Source organism: Terrapene carolina, unplaced genomic scaffold (genome assembly GCF_002925995.2).
Source record: "Terrapene carolina triunguis isolate 2854851 unplaced genomic scaffold, T_m_triunguis-2.0 Scaffold378, whole genome shotgun sequence".
NCBI classification, from domain to species: domain Eukaryota; kingdom Metazoa; phylum Chordata; order Testudines; family Emydidae; genus Terrapene; species Terrapene triunguis.
The window spans coordinates 292,062-310,349 of record NW_020664729.1 but is presented as its reverse complement, the minus strand read 5'-3'; the positions used below and the strand labels follow the sequence as shown (position 1 = coordinate 310,349).

General features: G+C 55.2%; 1 protein-coding gene across 1 annotated transcript in view; it reads left to right on the top strand.

Annotated features, from left to right (window-relative positions):
* The first annotated feature begins 8,591 nt into the window (after nucleotides 1-8,591).
* LOC112116535 (sodium/potassium-transporting ATPase subunit alpha-2) overlaps nucleotides 8,592-18,288 on the top strand; it is a 28,237-nt gene continuing 18,540 nt past the window's right edge. Inside the window, exons 1-2 of the mRNA XM_026658005.2 lie at nucleotides 8,592-8,746; nucleotides 17,107-17,211. Coding sequence (XP_026513790.1) covers nucleotides 8,735-8,746; nucleotides 17,107-17,211 — 117 coding nt within the window. The 5' untranslated portion in view covers nucleotides 8,592-8,734. The remainder of the gene's footprint in view (nucleotides 8,747-17,106; nucleotides 17,212-18,288) is intronic.

Here is an 18,288-nt window from a genome sequence, read left to right as displayed (position 1 = left end):
CCTCTTCCCCCCCCCCTCCCCTGAGCGCGCCACATCCCCGCCCCCCCCCCCCACATGCTAATGCTGCCAAACAGCTGTTTGGCGGCGGCCGGGTGGGAAATCCTGGGAGTTAGGCGGAGGAGCGGGAACGCGGCGTGATAAGGGGGGGAGGAGGAGGAGGAGGTGGGGCGGGGGGTAAGGGGAGCTTGGCTGCCACTGGGTGCAGAGCACCCACTAATTTTTCCCCATGGGTGCTCCAGCCCCAGAGCACCCATGGAGTCGGCGCCTATGGTGGTCCCAGGCTGGAAGAGAGGATTCCCGGCCTGTGTATAAAACATCTGCAAACTGCTTATACTATCTAACAGGGTGAAACACTGTTTGATTCACATCCTGTGTAGTATATTAGGCTTAGATTGGGTTTTGTTTATTTCTCAAGTAATCTTCCTTGATCTGTTTGCTATCACTTATAATCACTTAAAAATCTATCATTCTGTAGTTAATAAATCTGGTTTCTATTTTTACCAAAAACATTGTGGTTTGAGTGAAGTGTTTGGGGGAAAATCTCAGCTCAGTTAACAAAAGTTTGTGCATATTCCTCTGCACATCGAGGGAGGGGTGGACTGGGTAATTCATACCGGTCAAGCTTTTGACCAGGGCAGGACAGTACAGCTTTGGGGTCCTAGGCTGGGGAGCTGGGGGTATTTTGGCTGGAGCCTCTCTCTTGTTGGTTCAGGCAGTGGCTGGCCAGAGCGTTCATGGACACAGCTGGGTGTGGCCCCTGCCTGTGGATGGTGGTGTGAAAGCAAGCTTGGAGGGCTTTGCAGCTTGTCACAATGTCACAGTGTGAGAGGGAACCCAGACTGGTAAGACAGAGGGCTCAGCTGTACCCCAGTTCCATGTTGCACCCCAGGGGGGACCCGTCACCCCCCCCCCACCCAAAGAGTCATAAGAGTCCCTAAGCCCAAACATAAATGACCCGCCCCGTTCAGAGCAGGTTGGCGGGGAAACAGCTGTTTTGTAGCCAGAAGATCTCCCCTCCAGGAAGTATTTAACCCCTTCCTGATTCCCTCCTCTGAATTTCATCGTTTCTGTTGGGACACCATGGGATGGGGGCGGAGGGGGGTCAGGGCTGGAGCAGCCCTCCGAGAAGGGCAGTTCAGATGAGCCACAGGAGGCCAGGCCAATGCTCAGCTGAACCTGAGCTTGGTCTGCTCTCCTTGCATTGTGGATCGACAGAGGACGAGAGCCTGCCGGGCTGCCAGGCTGGCCCTTCTCACCAGACCAGGACGACGAGCTCTGAGTAGCTTAATGCAGTAAATCAGAGGATGTGTCGGGACGGGCCAATGGTTAGCGCACTCGCCGGGGAGATCTGAGTTCAAATCCCTTCTCTGCTGCAGACTCCTTGGGCTGGTCCTTTGCCTTCTCTGCTCCTCAGTTCCCCACCTGAACAGCGGAGACAATAGCCCGGCTCTGCCGCACAGGGGTGTAGAAGGAGAAATGCACTGATGCTGGTGAGGTGATGGGGGGCCAGGGAAATAGATGGAAGCCATCTGCTTCACTGGGCTGGCTCATGGCTGCGGTGAGGTCGGGGCCTTCTCTTCCTGATCCCATGCCGGTGCCTCGGTGAAGCTGCGTCTGCCTCCCCAGGCGGCGCCGGGCCCTCCTGGCAGATGGCTCTGTCTGTACTAGGCGAGCCAGGCCCCGATCCTGCCAGGAGACGTGCTCGCAGGTGGGTCATGCCCATGACATGCAGGAGCAGGGCCTCAGCCTGGGCCCTCTTCCTCGTCAAAAAGGTTTCCCAAGTCATGGAACAAAGATGGGAAGAGGCGGCTGGGCCCAAAGACTCCTCTTCTGTCCTGAGTCGCTTCTCCTCTTCTGGAATAGCCCCGATGGGGAGCCCGGGCAGAGCGTGGAGACAGCCCACCCCCTTGGTGCACGGGGAAACGAGCCTCTTCCTAGGGGGTTCGCTGCAGGGATCTGGGGGGGGCTGGCGCAGGGCATGGCCTGATGGTTCTGTTTGCATCGGATCCAGTTGGCACTGAGCACAAGGCCCCTGCAGGCAGTCGGTGCCAGGACCCGTCCCCCTCCGCGGAGCGTCCCCTGGCATGCAGCGAGCCTTAATCCCGCATGCTTGTTAAGCACTAATCTGCCCCGAGCCCAGCGAGGGGCAGGATGGAAGAGGGATTCGTGCCAGGGCCCGCGGGAACCTGCTGGGGAGCAGGGGCACGAGGCGGGGGAGTGAAAGAGTGAGTGTGGGGGGAGGAGACAAGCGAGAGACGGGAGAGCAAGAGAGTCACAAGCAGAGGTGTGAAAGGGAGAGTGGAGGGAGACAAAGGAAAGAAACACCCAGGCTACGAGGATACAGAGTGGCCGTTAGGGTCCAGCGCGGTGATCAGAAAGGGCCCTCCCATGCAGGGTTAATTCCCCCATGAACGCGCCCCCCCCCAGGCTGGGGCATCCCCTGTGGATCCCAGAACATCTTTGGAGTTTTAAACTCTGAGCCGAGCTACAGCCACAAGCCACCTGCACCTCAGGGTCCTTGCGGTCAAACGAGGGAAGGTGCCCGATGCCCGTGCACTCTCCGTGCCCACACTCCCCTGCCTTGGTGCGAGCTGCCCGGGCTCCCATTGATGGCACTTCTGCTGCCCGGGCTTCTTCTCTACCCATGATCCCAGGTATGGCCCATGCTCCCGCGGCCCCCATACATTGCACTGCCCGCGAAAGGAAAGGAAGCCCAGAAGCAGGAGGAGATGGGAAGGACCTTGGTGCCCAATGCCCTAGTCAGTTACAAAACATTGCCTGGATAGGGCACCCCCTCCTGCTGCCAGCTAACTCCCCCAGACACAGGGGACCCATGGGCAGGGACTTTGCCAGCACCCCTTGGGGCAGGGCATTCTGGCTGGGGTGGTGTGTTACCTGTTGTCAGTCAGGGGTTCCCTTGGTTGCCCCGGACTCCCAAGGGGACACAGGTGCTATGAATTTCCCTCCTTGGCACCTTCCACTTGCAGATCTCAAGGCGCTTCCTCAACATTCAGTCTCCCCTGAGATAAGCCAGTTTATGAGATGGAGAAATTGAGGCACGGGCAGCAGAAGTGACTTGCCCAAGGTCGCACAGCGGCAGAGCCAGGACTAGAACCCAGGCTGCCATATCACCTGCTCTGGCCACTGCCCCAGTCCATCGCCCTGAATGGCACCCACCTGAATGAGAAAGGGACCTCTGAAGAGAAGTCCCACCCACCGATGTCCATAGCTCAGTGGTTTGAGCATTGACCTGTTAAACCCAGGGTTGTGAGTTCAATCCTTGAGGGGGCCATTTATGCAACTGGGGTAAAAATCTGTCTGGGGATTGGTCCTGCTTTGAGCAGGGGGTTGGACTAGATGACCTCCTGAGGTCCCTTCCAACCCTGATATTCTATGATCTCGGAGCTTTCCATGTCCAAGAGGAGGAGGTCACCTGAAATGGAGCCAGCACTTTGCAGGTACCTAGGCTGAGAACCATCGATCCCAATGGGAGTTAGGAGCCCAAATACCTTTGAGGTTCTCTGGGCCCTACCCCAAGATAGGGGAACCACAGCCCCGAATCTAACCATGGCTCCTTAAAGGGCATCACCACCTTCCCAGCCCCTTGTAATGCGGCGGCACTGGGAACTTGTCAGCTCCACCACGTGGCCCTTAGCTCCTTAGAGAAACGGTGTGGATGAGGGATGGAAAATCCCAGCCCGGCACTCGGCGGGGGTCATTCTTGGAAGGGATTTAAAAAGCAAACAAATTAAAAGCAGATTTGGGAAGCAAAGGCTGAGTTCCATGGCTCCTGGGGCTAATCTCCCCCGGACAGCGGGGGAGCAGCGCTGGAATTAAAGCCGGGGAAATGTGCTTGCTTTCGGCGGCTCCCTTCTGAAGGCATCGGAGAGGAGCTGGACGGCACCTATGGAAGCAACACATCCGTGTTTCACACTGCACGAGATAAAGCCCCGATTTCCGTACTTCAGGCTCAGTGACACCAGCCTTGTCTACATGAGAAAACTGTCCTGGTTTAGCCAAACCAGTTTCAATCTGCTGTAGAGCAGAGCCTCCCCGTCTATCTATGCTACTGTTTCAGGGGAAGGGTTCCTGGCACCCGTGTGGCTTATCTTGATTCCAGAGGGCAGGTCTACACTACCGCTGAAGTCAATCTAGCGTACGTTGCTCAGGGGTGTAAAAGAGCCGTCCATACTCGCTCTCCCGCAGACATAGACAAAGCGCTCTCCTGTCTGGTGCAGCTGCGCCGATGCAGTGCTGTGGTGTAGACTTGCCCTCTCAGACTGACGCTCTTAAACCGAAACGGGCGAGGAGAGATTGGCACCGATTTAACGGCATCAGTTTCTAAACTCATTCCAGTAAATCGGTGTCATTTTCTCAGGGCTCGGGGGCTGCGTTTTCCGTTGCTCTGCGTGGGACTCCCTGTCTGTGGCCAGCACAGGCTGCGTTGCTTTGGGAAGGACGCAGAGCCCAAAGGCAGTAAAGAAAGAGCTGATTTAACAAGAGATTCTTCTAAGGCTGCAGATCCGGCTCCTGCTGACTGCCCCTTCCTGTCCCAGGGTGCCTTCCCGGCTGTGCCTGCTTAGCGTACTGACCCGGCTACGTTTTCACTGCGCTGCATGGGGACGGCAGGCTGGGTTCATGCACCAGCAGACCCAGCAAGCCCATTTCTGCTTTGACGATAACGTTCACATGGTGTGCAGACTAACACAGGACTGCTGCCCTAGGCCTGGCAGCCCTACCCAGCTTTCTTTGCTGGAAAGGCAGCAAGGCTAGTGGTTAGAGCAAGAGTTTGGGAGTCAGGACTCCTGGGTTCGACACCCAGCCCTGGGAATATATCTAGGGGCTAGACTAGGAGCCAGGACTCCTGGGTTCTATAGCCAGCTCTGTCACTGCCTCACTTGGGCAAGTCATTTCCCCCCTCTGTGCCTCAGTTTCCCCATTTGAAATACAGGGTAAGCACACTGGAATTCCCCACCCCCCTCCCCAAGCAGGGCTGTGAGGCCTAGTTCATGCAGAGCCTTCAGACGCTCAGGCAAACTGCTGCCAAGTGTGGCTTTCTCCCACACATCTGCCCCTCACCCCTCTTGTCTCTACTAGCTGGGATGAGAACTGTGCTCCCTTCCCTCTGGCTGCCCCCCTGAGTCCATCACCCCTTTGTTATGTTCGTGGCACATATCCAAAGACAGCTAAAAATACCATCTGGGCAGGTTGCAATGTAAGCCCACTTTCATTCTCGTAATCCAGAACGGGAGCACACAGTAACCTGAAGCTCACGCTCAGGGGCCAACTGGCTGCCGTATTTGGGGTCAGGAAGGAATTTTCCTTCAGGTCAGACTGGCAGAGACCCTGGGGGTTTCTTGCCCTCCTCTGCAGCGTGGGGGCACGGTCACTTGTTGGTTTGAACTGGAGTAAATGGGGAATTCTCTGTAACTTGAAATCTTTAAATCAAGGACTCCAGTAACTCAGCCAGAGGTTCTCGGCCTAGTGGCGGAGCAGGTGGGTAGTGGTGGGTTCTCTGGCCTGTCACATGCAGGACGTCAGACTAGATCAGTGGTGCCGAGACTGCAGCTCGCGAACTGCAAGTGTCTGTTTAACGTGTCTCCTTGCGGCTCTTTGCAGCCCGTTATATTAACACAGTGTGATTTAATTATTAACTGATCTAAGTTATTAACCAATCAGGATAGACTCATAGACTCATAGACTTTAAGGTCAGAAGGGACCATTATGATCATCTAGTCTGACCTCCCGCATGATGCAGGCCACAAAAGTTGACCCACCCACTCCTGGAATAATTCTCTCCCTTGACTCAGCTGTTGAAGTCCCCAAATCATGATTTAAAGACTTCAAGTCGCAGAGAATCCTCCAGCAAGCGACCCCTGCCCCATGCTGCGGAGGAAGGCGAAAAACCTCCAGGGCCTCTGCCAATCTACCCTGGAGGAAAATTCCTTCCCGACCCCAAATATGGCGATCAGCAGAACCCCGAGCATGTGGGCAAGAATCTCCAGCCAGACCCACATTGCTTTTCCTATGTTATTAATAGGGCCCTACCAAATTCATGGCCATGAAAAACGTGTCACGGACCGTGAAATCTGGTCTCCCCCGTGAAATCTGGCTATTGTAGAGGGGTCACAGTATTGCCACCTTTACTTCTGTGCTGCTTTCAGAGCTGGATGGCCAGAGAGTGGTGGCTGCCGGCCAGGCACCCAGCTCTGAAGGAAGCACCGCCACCAGCAGCAGCGCAGAAGTGAGGGTGGCATGGTGGGGAGGGGGGGTTGTCACTTTTTTGAGGGGGGGCAGGGCCAGCCTTATGGGTGGGTGATGTGGGCGACTGCCCAGGGCGCCATGGTCAGGGGGTCGCTGTGGTCACCACAAACACACGCAGCCAGCCCAAGGCCCTTTTCATCTCCAAGCACTGGGGAGGGGCAGGGTGGCTGGGTCAGACCCACCCCCAGTGGCAGTGTAGAAGTAAGAGTGGCAATACCACACCATGCCACCGTCACTTCTGTGCTGCTGCTGGCAGTGGCACTGCCTTTTGAGCTGGGCTCCTGGCCAGCAGCCGCCACTCACCAGCTGCCAAGCTCTGAAGGCAGCAGCGCAGAAGTAAGGGTGGCACGGTATGATATTGACACCCTTACTTCTGTGCTGCTGCTGGCGGCAGCGCTGCCTTCAGAACTGGGTACCCGGCCAGCCGCCGCTGCTCTCCAGCCACCCAGCTCTGAATGCAGTGCCGTCACCAGCAGCAGCGCAGAAGTAAGGGTGGCAATACCGTGACCCCCCTACAATAGCCTTGTGACCCCTGCCCATGATCCCATTTTGGGTCAGGATCCCCACAGTTACAACACCATGAAGTATCAGATTTAAATATCTGAAACCGTGAAATTTAAGATTTTTAAAATCCTATGACCATGAAATTTACCAAAATGGACTGTGAATATGGTAGGGCCCTAGTTATTAACCAATTAAGATACTAAGTTATCAACTTATTTGCTGTGAGAATAATATATATAGATCATAATTTATATATAATATAATAATATAAACTAAATATTTCCTTGTCACACTGTTTAAATATGAATAGTACTACAGTAAATGAAACAATAAATTCACACTCCTGTGGCTCTGTTGGATAATGCTAATCAATTTTGGCTCCTGAACCACTGAGGTCTGAGTACATTGGATTAAATAATCATGATGGTCCCTTCTGGCCTTGAAGTCTAGGAATGTGTGAGAGATAAAGCAGGCTGCTCCCTATGCAGAGAGGCACCACTCACCCCACCATGCTCTAGGTTGGTTCGGGCCAGCCTGACTGCCCATAGCCATTTGCAGGCTTCCCTACAAAGGCCCCTAACCTGCAAGCAGGACCAGGAACCCCCTCACCCTCCACACTCTTAAAGGGATAGCTTGCAATTCCAGGACAGTCCTCAATACTCTGCACCCTGCAGACGCTGCAACCCCGCTCCACTTGGGTGCTGATGGTTTGTGGTTGGTCTCCCCTGAGCAGCGAGGGCTCTCTGTATCCTGAGCCAGCCTGTTGCTCCAGAGTGGCTGGTCATCTGTGATAAGAGCCTCCTGCAGAGATAACAGCCCTCAGCCCTTCACTAGCAGCTGCCAGCACAGGGCTCTTCATACACAGGCATGGACTAAACCCCTGACTCTCCCTGTCACGGCAACGGGGGAAACTGAGGCACGGAGCATGCAGGGGACTGCCCTAAGCAGAAGCAGAGCCATGAGTAGAACCTAGGAGCCTTATTCCCCCCTCTGTGCCGCACCCAGCAGACCGGCCTGGCTCAGACGTTGGCAGAACAGGGTCTTTGCTTTGGTGTCCACACAGTGGGGACAGCCCAGACAGCAGCTGAGCAGCTCCCCACAGCCAGTCACACACAGCATAGACGGCACCAGAGCCTGGGCTGAGTCCCCGAGCCGTTCCCAGAGCCTAGGCCGAGTCCCTGAGCCGTTCCCAGCCTCAGGGGCCGCTCCGGGCCACTGCGACAGCTGCACCAGAGCTGGAGAGGTGACGTGAACTCTGCCTGTGTATTTACCTATAACCATCCCAGCAAAACACAGCACTGGGGGATGGCTAGAGAGGGGTGTACAGGTGAAAGAGGAAGAGATGGGGGTGTGTGGGAGGTAGATGGACAGATAGATGCTGGTGGAAGGATAGATCTAAACTTAGTGCATCGTCCATTTCAGGCGTTCTGTGCGCCCCCACAACTCACATGGACCTATAACCCAAACTCTGCAAACAAACCCACGTCTGTTCCTCTCAGGAAGTGCATAAAAAGCCCCAACTAAGCCCCTGAGTGTGGAGGCTGGGTCCCTCTGGGGAGCTTCATTCATCACAGTCAGCTGGAGCCAAGGGGGACTTGATGCAGCCCTTTGACTTCCCAAACAGAGCTCTGCCTTACAGCCGACAGACAGATGCAGGGGGTGGGGGGCGGGCTGTGTATATCATGACATTGCACAGCACATTGCTGGCCCTGGATTCTCCCCAGCTAGCGGAGCAGAGACACAAGGCTTGGAGGGGTGGGGGGGGGGGGGGAGAAGGGGGGGGGGGGAGGGTGGAGTTTTTCTTGACCCAAGATCCTGTTTCAACAAGTGACCCTGTCCAGAGAAGGAGAGGGGCGAAGGAGGGAGCTATTTAAAGAAAGCTGGGAAGTCTCCTCTCTCGACTGGTTTTTCCTTTCCTCCTCCTGCGTTCCTTCCATCCAGCCCCCGGCGCCCCGGGCTGACGAAAATGGGGAAAGGGGTGAGTAGGACGTTTTGAGTGCGTTTTAAGGGGATCGTGCTGGGAATGGCTTGAATGGGACTGAAGACGACAGTGGTGCAGTGGTAGAAAACGAAGCGGGTAAACAAACCTAAACTAAACGCCACATTCCCCGAAGGAGAAGTGGGTAAACTCCGGCTATCCGAGTCTGCCCTCAGCTACATGATTGGGGAACGAGGGACTGGAGAGCTTCAAAGTTTGAGACAGGAGTGAAGCAGCAACAAACGAGGGGGAACATGGGCATGTATCTTTCCGGGGCTAGTTTGTGTAGCTTGGAGGGTGGGCAGGGCCAGTGCTTAATATGTGCTGGGGCTGAGTGCCAGCACCTCTGGGCTTGGCAGTTCATAACCCCGGCACCTCTGGGCCTGGCAGTTCAGAACCCGGCACCTCTGGGCTTGGCAGTTTATAGCCCCAGCACCTCTGGGCCTGGCAGTTCAGAACCCGGCACCTGTGGGCTTGGCAGTTCAGAGCCTGGCACCTCTGGGCCTGGCAGTTCAGAGCCCTGGCACCTCTGGGCTTCGCAGTTCAGAGCCCCGGCACCTCTGGGCTTGGCAGTTTATAGCCCCAGCACCTCTGGGCCTGGCAGTTCAGAGCCCCGGCACCTCTGGGCTTGGCAGTTTATAGCTCCAGCACCTCTGGGCCTGGCAGTTCAGAACCCGGCACCTGTGGGCCTGGCAGTTCAGAGCCTGACACCTCTGGGCTTGGTAGTTCAGAGCCCCAGCACCTCTGGGCCTGGCACTTCAGAGCCCCGGCACCTCTGGGCTTGGCAGTTCAGAAACCCGGCACCTCTGGGCTTGGCAGTTCAGAGCCCCGGCACTTCTGGGCTTGGCAGTTCAGAAACCCGGCACCTCTGGGCTTCGCAGTTCAGAGCCCCGGCACCTCTGGGCCTGGCAGTTCAGAGCCTGGCACCTCTGGGCTTGCTGTATCAGTTATGAAAGTAAAAAAAAAATGGCTTGAGCCCTGGCACCTCTTTCATTACAACTTAAGCACTGGGCAGGGCCCCCCGCTGCGCCGGGCCTGGTCTCTCATTCCCTAATTGCCATTTCCAATCCACCCCCTCCCCTTCACTGCAGGGAAACATTTTTGCAACCAGGCGAACAATGCGACGGAGGGGACCGCTTACCAAACAGTGTGCCCGCTGGGTAAACAGCCCCCTCGCCAGCGCTGGGTCAGACTCCAGGTGGGGGTGAAGGAGTTGGCCGGGGCATTGGCCCCGGGGGATTATTTTGAGCCGTAGGCTGCCTCTGCATGCCACCGCCGGGATCAGAGAGCTGGCTTAGCCAGGAAGTTTGTTTGAATCAAGTGCGGTTCCCCCCTGGTGTTTTCAGCTCTTCGGGAACTTTTTGCAGCTGGCATTAAAAAATACTGGTGCAAGCTGGCTCCACTCCACTGCCCCTTAAACCTCCTTGGCCTCCCGAACGCTGTCGAGACACGAGGGACATTTCGGAAAGAGCAATCCAGCCCAGCCATCAACCCCCCCTTGCATTATCGGGGGTGGGCTTTGCAGCATTGTGGGGTAGTTTGGGGAGAGGGGGGCATGTGCCCCAAATTCCTTGAAACGCAGAACAGAATTCCTCCGACCTGCAACGTGGAACGCCTCGCTCTGCTTTGCTAATTAGTTCCCCAGAAGCTGAAATGCAGAGTGGGTTGATTTATGTATGTATGTAGAATGGCCAGATCTGTAGGAAATGCCAGAGCCTGGGAACCTTTGTGGAGCTAGGGATGGAGCATGAATTCATTAACTAGATTTATACACTGCTCCTAACACACGACTCACAGGAAACTGAAAGAGAACATGGGGAACGGGCTATACAGCAAACAGTGTTTAGAAGAAGGATGATGAAGTGACAGTTTAGGAAGGCAGTGAGTAGACTAGGGAACTGCCAGTCAGGACTCCCCGTTTCTAGTTCCAGTACTGGGAGATGAATGGGGTCTAGTGATGAGAGCAGGGATCTGGTTGTCAGGACTCCTGGGTTCTGTCTCCAGCTCTAGGAGACAGTGGAGTCTAGTGGGTAAGCGGCACTGTCAGGACCCCTGGGTTCTGTTTCCAATCCTGTCACTGACTTGTGGTGTGACCTTGAGCAAGCCACTTCAGTGTCACCAACTGACTAATGCGTATATCTCCCTCTGATGGGTGGATCCAGGATTGATCAGTTGTGTATCCTAGACCCTATAGTGCTTGTAGAGATTCTCCTCAGGCTCAGATGGCAGGGGGGCTGTGCTGTGGGTTCCGTCCCTGCTGTACTTCTGAAGCCCCATAGCTGGGATGTTCCCAGATGATCACAGGTTTGTTAGAATTTTGATTCACCTTTGAAGTTCCCAAGTGGGAGGCACCATGGAGGGGCAAAGAGCTGTTCGCAGAAGGATTCTTTTAATAGTATTTTTACAGCCAAGCAATAATCTTATACAGAAGGGAGAATGAAAACCACATTGCCTGAAAAATAACTCTTCTCTTTAAACAGCTTCAGTGGGGAAAACAATTTCCTGTGCCCACAGGAAGCACTCAGAATGGGGGATAGCATGGAGACATGCATAGGAAACATACAGGGCTAAGAGTGGTCACAACCCTACAATAAGTGCTGCCTAGGGGATAGAACCTGATCTGCGTGTGGGCGCACAGAACTGCCCGCATGGAGTTCCGCACAGGATCAGGGCCTGCAATAGCATTTATCGTTCTTTTATTATCCGGATCCTTTTGAAGAGGTTTGCCATGTGACGAGCTCTTGCTCTAATGATTAGGGATGGCTGAAAATTTTCTGTGGAAATTTATTTTCAGCGGGAAATCAGGTTTTCGACTCAATAAAACTTTTTGTTTGTTGGAAAAATGGAACACCTGAAAACCGAAATATTTTGGCCAAGAACGCACTAATTCCCCTTTTCTGAGCTCATTTTTCGTTATTTGAATTTCTGGTGCAAAAAAGTAATTTTTCCATGGAAAATTTAGATGAGAAGGAATTTTGGGCCTGTTTTCATCAAAATTTTCCATGGCAAAACCCACCCATTTTTTGAAAAGCGACATGAATACCCAATAACAACATTTTGCATTGATACAGTATCTTGCAAGAAGAGATTTCACAGCTGTTGCTCTGGTGACACTTTCGGGGTCAGAGGGAACATAAATGAAGCAGGGTACAGTTTTTCACTGTTATTTCTCTATGAGAACTGCCACAATTGTCACGTTTCTGTGTTCCGTGGCACCCCTGAAAACTTCACATCCGCAGCAGGACCAGACCTCTGATCCAAAACCACCTCTGAGCGAAAGGAGAATCCCCATTACCTAGGAGCAGTATGAGGCCTATGACACACAGCTAATTAGTTGGGATCCCAGCCAGTAGAAGGCAGTCATGCACAGATGCACTAGCCAGTTCATTGCACTGTTGAAAATGACAGCGGGCCAGATGCCACAGGGACCAAAGAAGTGTGACCCCCCCCCCCATTCAGAGATTCCACACCAGGGTCATGCTGAGCCAGATGCCCGCTGGGACAGGATTTGGGGAATTTAGACGGTGTTTGCTGGGCAGATGTGGCCCCTAAATCTCAGAGTCTGGTACCTCACTCACAACTCTCTGTGCAGCCACCCAGGCATGGCACTTGCCTGCCAAGAGATGCCAGCTAGAAAGAGATGCAGGAGGGAGGATGGGGTAGATGAGCCACAGGGTCACATCTTGACCCCCCTCCCTGGGAATCATTGGCCTAGGAGAGACTATGGAAAGGCAGAGTGGACAGGGATGGAGCAGCAGGGCTCCGGTGGGGATTCGGATCCAAACGCCACTCCTTCTCGAGCCCCTTCCCTTTGAGAGTCTTGGCATTCTGGGCAGACGTTAATTAAACCCAACAGCACCCCGTGTGGTCGGTGGTATTACCCCAGCCTCCAGCTGGGGAAACCAAGCCACAGAGTCGTGCAGGGACTTGCTTAAGTTCTCACTACAAGTCTGTCACGGAAGTGGGAACAGAATCCAGGAGTCCTGGTACAGTCCTGCTCTGTACCATGGGCATGGTGCAGGTGTATGTAACCTCCCCAAGCTGGGGCTTTAACACTCCTCATCTGGCCCCCAGCGACTCCCTGTATAGGTCTCTGCCCCACCCAGTCACCTGGAAGAGGCAAGGCACAGCTGGGGCAGTGTGTGGGGGTCTAGGACCTGTAATATGCTTCCAGGCCATTGGCCCCATGTAAATCCCAGCCTGGAGCTCTGGGTCCCCCTCTAGTGTTAGGGATCAGAACTGCAGCCCCATGAGCATGGCTCCTGTAATGGCCCTGATCCTGTAGCTAGCGCACCCAGAGAGAGACTGGGAGGTGTGGGGGACACAAAGAGCTCAGGATAGGGCCCAGAGCATCGAACTCACCTGTGCCACTGACTACAGGCAGGGGCTCGTTCTGCCAGGTCTCCTCCTGCTGCTCGATGGTCCCTCTATCGGGCATCGTTTGGCACTTGGAGGTTGTGAGGGTGGGGGGCAGAGAGCTGGGGAGGGGGGGGGCGGATATTCCCAGAGATATACCAGATATACCATGTCATGGTAATCCAGCCTCTATGACTGAAAGATAGGGGGTCCCACCGGTACTAGCCCAGCTTTGGGGGGCTTTGCTGCCCCCTGTCCAGAGCCCCAAAGCAGGGCAAGGTCCGTGCTGGCTGCTTAGGGGGTGGTGCTGGCGATGGCAGGGGTAGCTGGCTGTAAGTGCCGGGTTTAAGCAATGTTTGCCTAACCGTTGTCATTAAAGATCCAAGTACTTATGGCAAGAGGCAGCGTGTTAACCCTGGGGCCTTGCCCACACACAGCTGGGCATAGGGTTCTGTTCCGCTTGGCTGCTGCATCCCACCCCAGAAGGGGCTGCGTTTCGGCAGCTGGAGCAGCAGATCCTGGAAGGTGCTTTGGGATCTTTGCTGGGAGCAAGGGGTTGTCAAACAGAACAGAGAGCTCCTTAGCTAGCTCCTCGCCGCACGGCAAAGGATCCCGAAGAGCCATGGAAACCACAGGCAGGACGCTGGACTCATGAATCCTGGGAAGTGCCAGGACTATTCAGCCCTTTATATGGAGCAGAAAGGAGGCTCTATTCTCCCTTCCCCATTCATGGCCTGAGAGACACTTTCTTCCTCGCTCTCTTTCTTCCTACAGGGGGCTTTTGGCTCAGACTCTCCTCCAGTCTCTGGAGACAGACATGACTTCCCTTGCAGACCAGGGCCCTCTGGCATCCTTACTGCCCTGATCATAAACCCCAGGGAATCGTTCCCTAATTGGATCTGCCTCTCCAAGTCAAATAGGATCCAGTCAAACACAGCCCCGTCTGAGCTGCGAAACTGACCGAGTCACCCTGGGGACCAGCTGTGTCCCAAGACCGTGCGATCCTGCCTGGACCGGCGGCACCAAACAGTCCTTTAACTGGGCTGCCGGGGTCCCCCGGCATGGGCAGAGCCAAAAAAGGCTGGAGATATGTTTGTAAAATGCAAAGGGGGCCAAGGTCGGGGTGATCGACTCTCATGCTGCAGGGCGGGGAGCTGCAGGGGTCAGGAAGGATCCCCCATTGCCTACGTGGCTGGGTGCAGGGGAGGAGGGTGTTGGGGAGGAAAGTCGTATCTCGGCAGCTGCAGAGGTCAGGGTACTGCACGTATGAACCAATGGCCTGTTCAGATGTGGAAGAAAGTGGGTTACTGGATAGAGGGACCAGGGGGTCTGATCCAGAACTGCTGGGTTAGATGGGCCAGGGGGTGTGATCTGGAGTGGCAAATCCCAGACTCCTTTAAGAGGGTGCACTCCAGCCTCCTACCCCGTCTTCTTAAGGAGCCTGCTGACCCAGACCCAGGTTCACGGTGGGAGATGCCTGTGCGTACCCTAGCTTGGGGGGGGGAGGGGCTGAGCTGGGACTGCCTTTGAAATGGTTGGCTCTCATTGCACTGCAGTAGATCCCCCTGGGCCTGCACCTGTCCCCCTCGCTCTCACTGTTACAGGCTGTTCCCCGGAGTGGAACCGGAGGAGAGGGAGCCCGGCATGCTGGAACTGGAGCCAGCGCCCCCAGCCCCGGGGGAAGGGGTTCCGCTTCGATCGATACAGGGGAACGGGAGAGGCCCAGAGCCGGGGGCAGAAACCAGCGGGGCCTGTGAAGAAGGCACCCCCAAATCATAGCTGGGGCCGTGCAGAATGCCCACCGCAGTCGTGGCCAGGGGCAGGGAGACATGCTCTGGAAATGCACCATAACGATACATGGGGAGTTGCAGTTGGCAGGCTGGCCTTGTCCCGGGGACTCTCCCCAAATTGTGGCTGCTTTCAGGGTTCCTAACAGTTTCAATGCCTCCCTCCCTTCCCCCCATCGCTACTCCCCCCCCCCGCCGTAACGTGACCCTTTGCTCACAGCGGTTGTTCTTGGCACTGGGGGGACTTTTCCATGACAGCAGAGAGCTGAGGTCCTCTTTATTTTCTGCCTTTGAATAAACGCTGCTTTCCCGGCTGCCTGGCCCCGCTCCCACAAGCTGCGCACTCGAGTCCCCGTCTTCGACCCCCACATCACCCGTGGGGGCCCATGCCCCGCTGGGCTCCCGGATGCCCCACCGGCGCGGGGAGGGCCAGTGGAATCATCCCAGGATGTGCCAGTCTCCTCTCAAGCAACCCCTGCCCCTCCTCCTGGGGGCCCACAGTAACAAATCCCAGAGCCCCCTCCGGAGCAGCCACCAGCCCAAAGCAGCAGGAACCAGGGAAATTCAGTGTCTCTGCTTTGGCAGAGTGTCCCTGGGGTGGGTGAAGTCACTGGCATAGCATGCAGGGCACAGTGCTGTCTATGCCAGGGCAGCATTGGCAGGACAGCTAGAGGTTCCAGCCCCCCCCCCCCCCCCCCCGTGTTGTTTGCTTAGCGCAGAGGGAACTTGGAAGATTTGGGACTTGAGTTCGGTTCCCAAACACCAGCTGTCTCCGCGAGCTCTCCAGGCTGCTGGGCTCACAAACCGGGGCAGGAAGCTCCCAAGAGCAGGAATCCTGATGTGATTCCCACCACTGCCTGTGACCGCTCCGCGTGGGAATGCTGGGATAGGAATAGCCTCTCTCCTGGCATTCTGGCTCTGGGGCTCCTGCGTGGAGCAGAAGCAGTCCGCCACCTGCAGACCGTGGGGACAGGGGCACTGGGAATGCCATCATCCACAGGGCCATGAGCTTTTGCCCATCCCTTGGAGGATCTCAAAGCACTTCGCACTCATGCGCGAACTGAGCCTGACACCCCTGGGAGGGGAGTCAGGATCATCCCCACTTTGCAGAGGGGGAAACTGAGGCACAGAGCATGAAAGTGACTCGCAAGTCAGTGGCAGAGCTCAGAAGAGCATTTCCAGAGCATGTCTCCCTGCCCCCAGCCACAGACCAGGACCCCATGGTGCTAGGCGCTGTACATTATTTATTAGGTGTATTACGGTAGTGTGTCGGAGTCCCAGCCACAGACCAGGACCCCATGGTGCTAGGCACTGTACATTATTTATTAGGTGTATTACAGTAGTGTGCCGGAGTTCCAGCCACAGACCAGGACCCCATGGTGCTAGGCGCTGTACGTTATTTATTAGGTGTATTACGGTAGCACCTCAGCACCCCACCCATACACCGGACCCCATGGCACTAGGCACTGTACGAACATAGAACAAAGAGACAGCCCCTGCCCCAAACAGCTTCCAATCTAAGTGTAAGATGAGAGGCAATTGGTGCAGAGAGACCCACAGATGGGGCAGCCTGAGGAAACATCCATTCTCCTGTTCCTGGCTGTGGTCCCGCTTTTCTGATCTCTTGCATCCAGGCAGGGCAGGGGGGTAGGGGGAACATGACTCCCACTCTTCCACTTATGCGTCTCGTCTCCCCCAGGCCTGACCTGCCACAGCAAGTGTTGGGGGAGAGAAACCAGGAATCTCTCAGCTCTGCTGCAGGAGAAGCCGTTCCCTGGAGACTTGCCTAGGTTTTGTCTGAGGCCCAGAGCATCCAGGGGCAGGACACTTGGGCTGTCCTGAGCTGCCAGGTGGCTAGAGCTGGGTTCTCTTCTGCATTGGTTGCTCTGAAGTCCTGGCTGAGGACCTGGCACGGGGGGAGGAGGGAGCGGGAGGGGACGGACTCTGTCTGCACTGAGTTCATTCCCACTTGCCACCCAGCACCTTCTGCCAGGGGGACACTCTGACCCGGTTCTGGATCTGCCAGGGGGTGGCCACGGGCCAGCCAGTCCTGGGCTCCCTGCCTGGTCGTGACCTTCGTGCCGCATGGCTGCCGTGGGTTGGGGTGCTCCTCCTCCCTGCGTCTCTCTCCTCCCTGTGGGTCTGTGTGGCTTCTGGAGTCCCCTGCCCACGGAGGTAACACTACCCCTCTTTCTTCCCCCTCCCCTCCCCCGGCAGGTTGGGCGGGAGTATTCGCCAGCGGCAACCACCTCCGAGAATGGCGGTGGCAAAAAGAAGCAGAAGGAGAAAGAGTTGGACGAGCTGAAGAAGGAGGTGAACCTGGTAAGGATCCGCTCCACCCCATGGGCACTGCTGGGGGGGCCGGACTGCCAATGCCTGGTGCGGGAGGGACCTTGACCTGTCCCCCCCCCCAAGGCAGGTCACCCCCCCATGCTTATGGGACTGTGAGGTTGCTTCCCCCCATCCTTGCTAGATCTCGCTGGTCACCCGTGTGATCAGCACCTAGCATCAGACACCAAGGCGATAGGAGACAGAAACTGCAGGTGGAAGGATGGATGGATGGATTGTGCAGGTGGCTGGCTGCTGGATAGATTGATGGTGCAGGTGGGTGGATGGATGGGTGGGTGGATAGTGCAAGTGGCTGGCTGCTGGATAGATGGATGGTACAGGTGGATGGGTGGATAGATTCTACACAATAAATAAGAAGCAAGAGGAAGACCAAGGACAGGGTAGGCCTGATACTCAATGGGGGGGGGAAACAATAACTGGAAATGTAGAATGGCAGAAGTGTTTAATGACTTTTTTGTTTTAGTTTTCACCAAAAAGGCTTGTAGTGATTGGACATCTAACTTAGTGAATGCTAGTGAAAATGAGGTAGCATCAGAGGCTAAAATAGGGAAAATTACTTAGTTAAAAATTACTTAGACAAGTTAGATGTCTTCAAGTCACCAGGGCCTGATGAAATGCATCCTAGAATACTCAACTGACTGAGGAGATATCTGAGCCATTAGCAATTATCTGTGAAAAGTCATGGAAGACGGGAGAGATTCTAGAGGACTGGAAAAGGGCAAATATAGTGCCAATCTATAAAGAGGGGAATAAGGACAACTCGGGGAATCACAGACCAGTCAGTTTAACTTCAGTACCCAGAAAGATAATGGAGCAAATAATTAAGCAATCAATTTGCAAACACCTAGAAGATAATAAGGTGATAAGTAACAGTCAGCATGGATTTGTCAAAAACAAATTGTATCAAACCAACCTAACAGCTTTCTTTGACAGGGTAACATGCCTTGTGATTATGAGGGTGTGACGAAGTGGGGGATTTTCTTGGTTAAGCAGTAGATGTGGTATATCTTGACTTTAAAAGCAGCAAAGAGTCCTGTGGCACCTTATAGA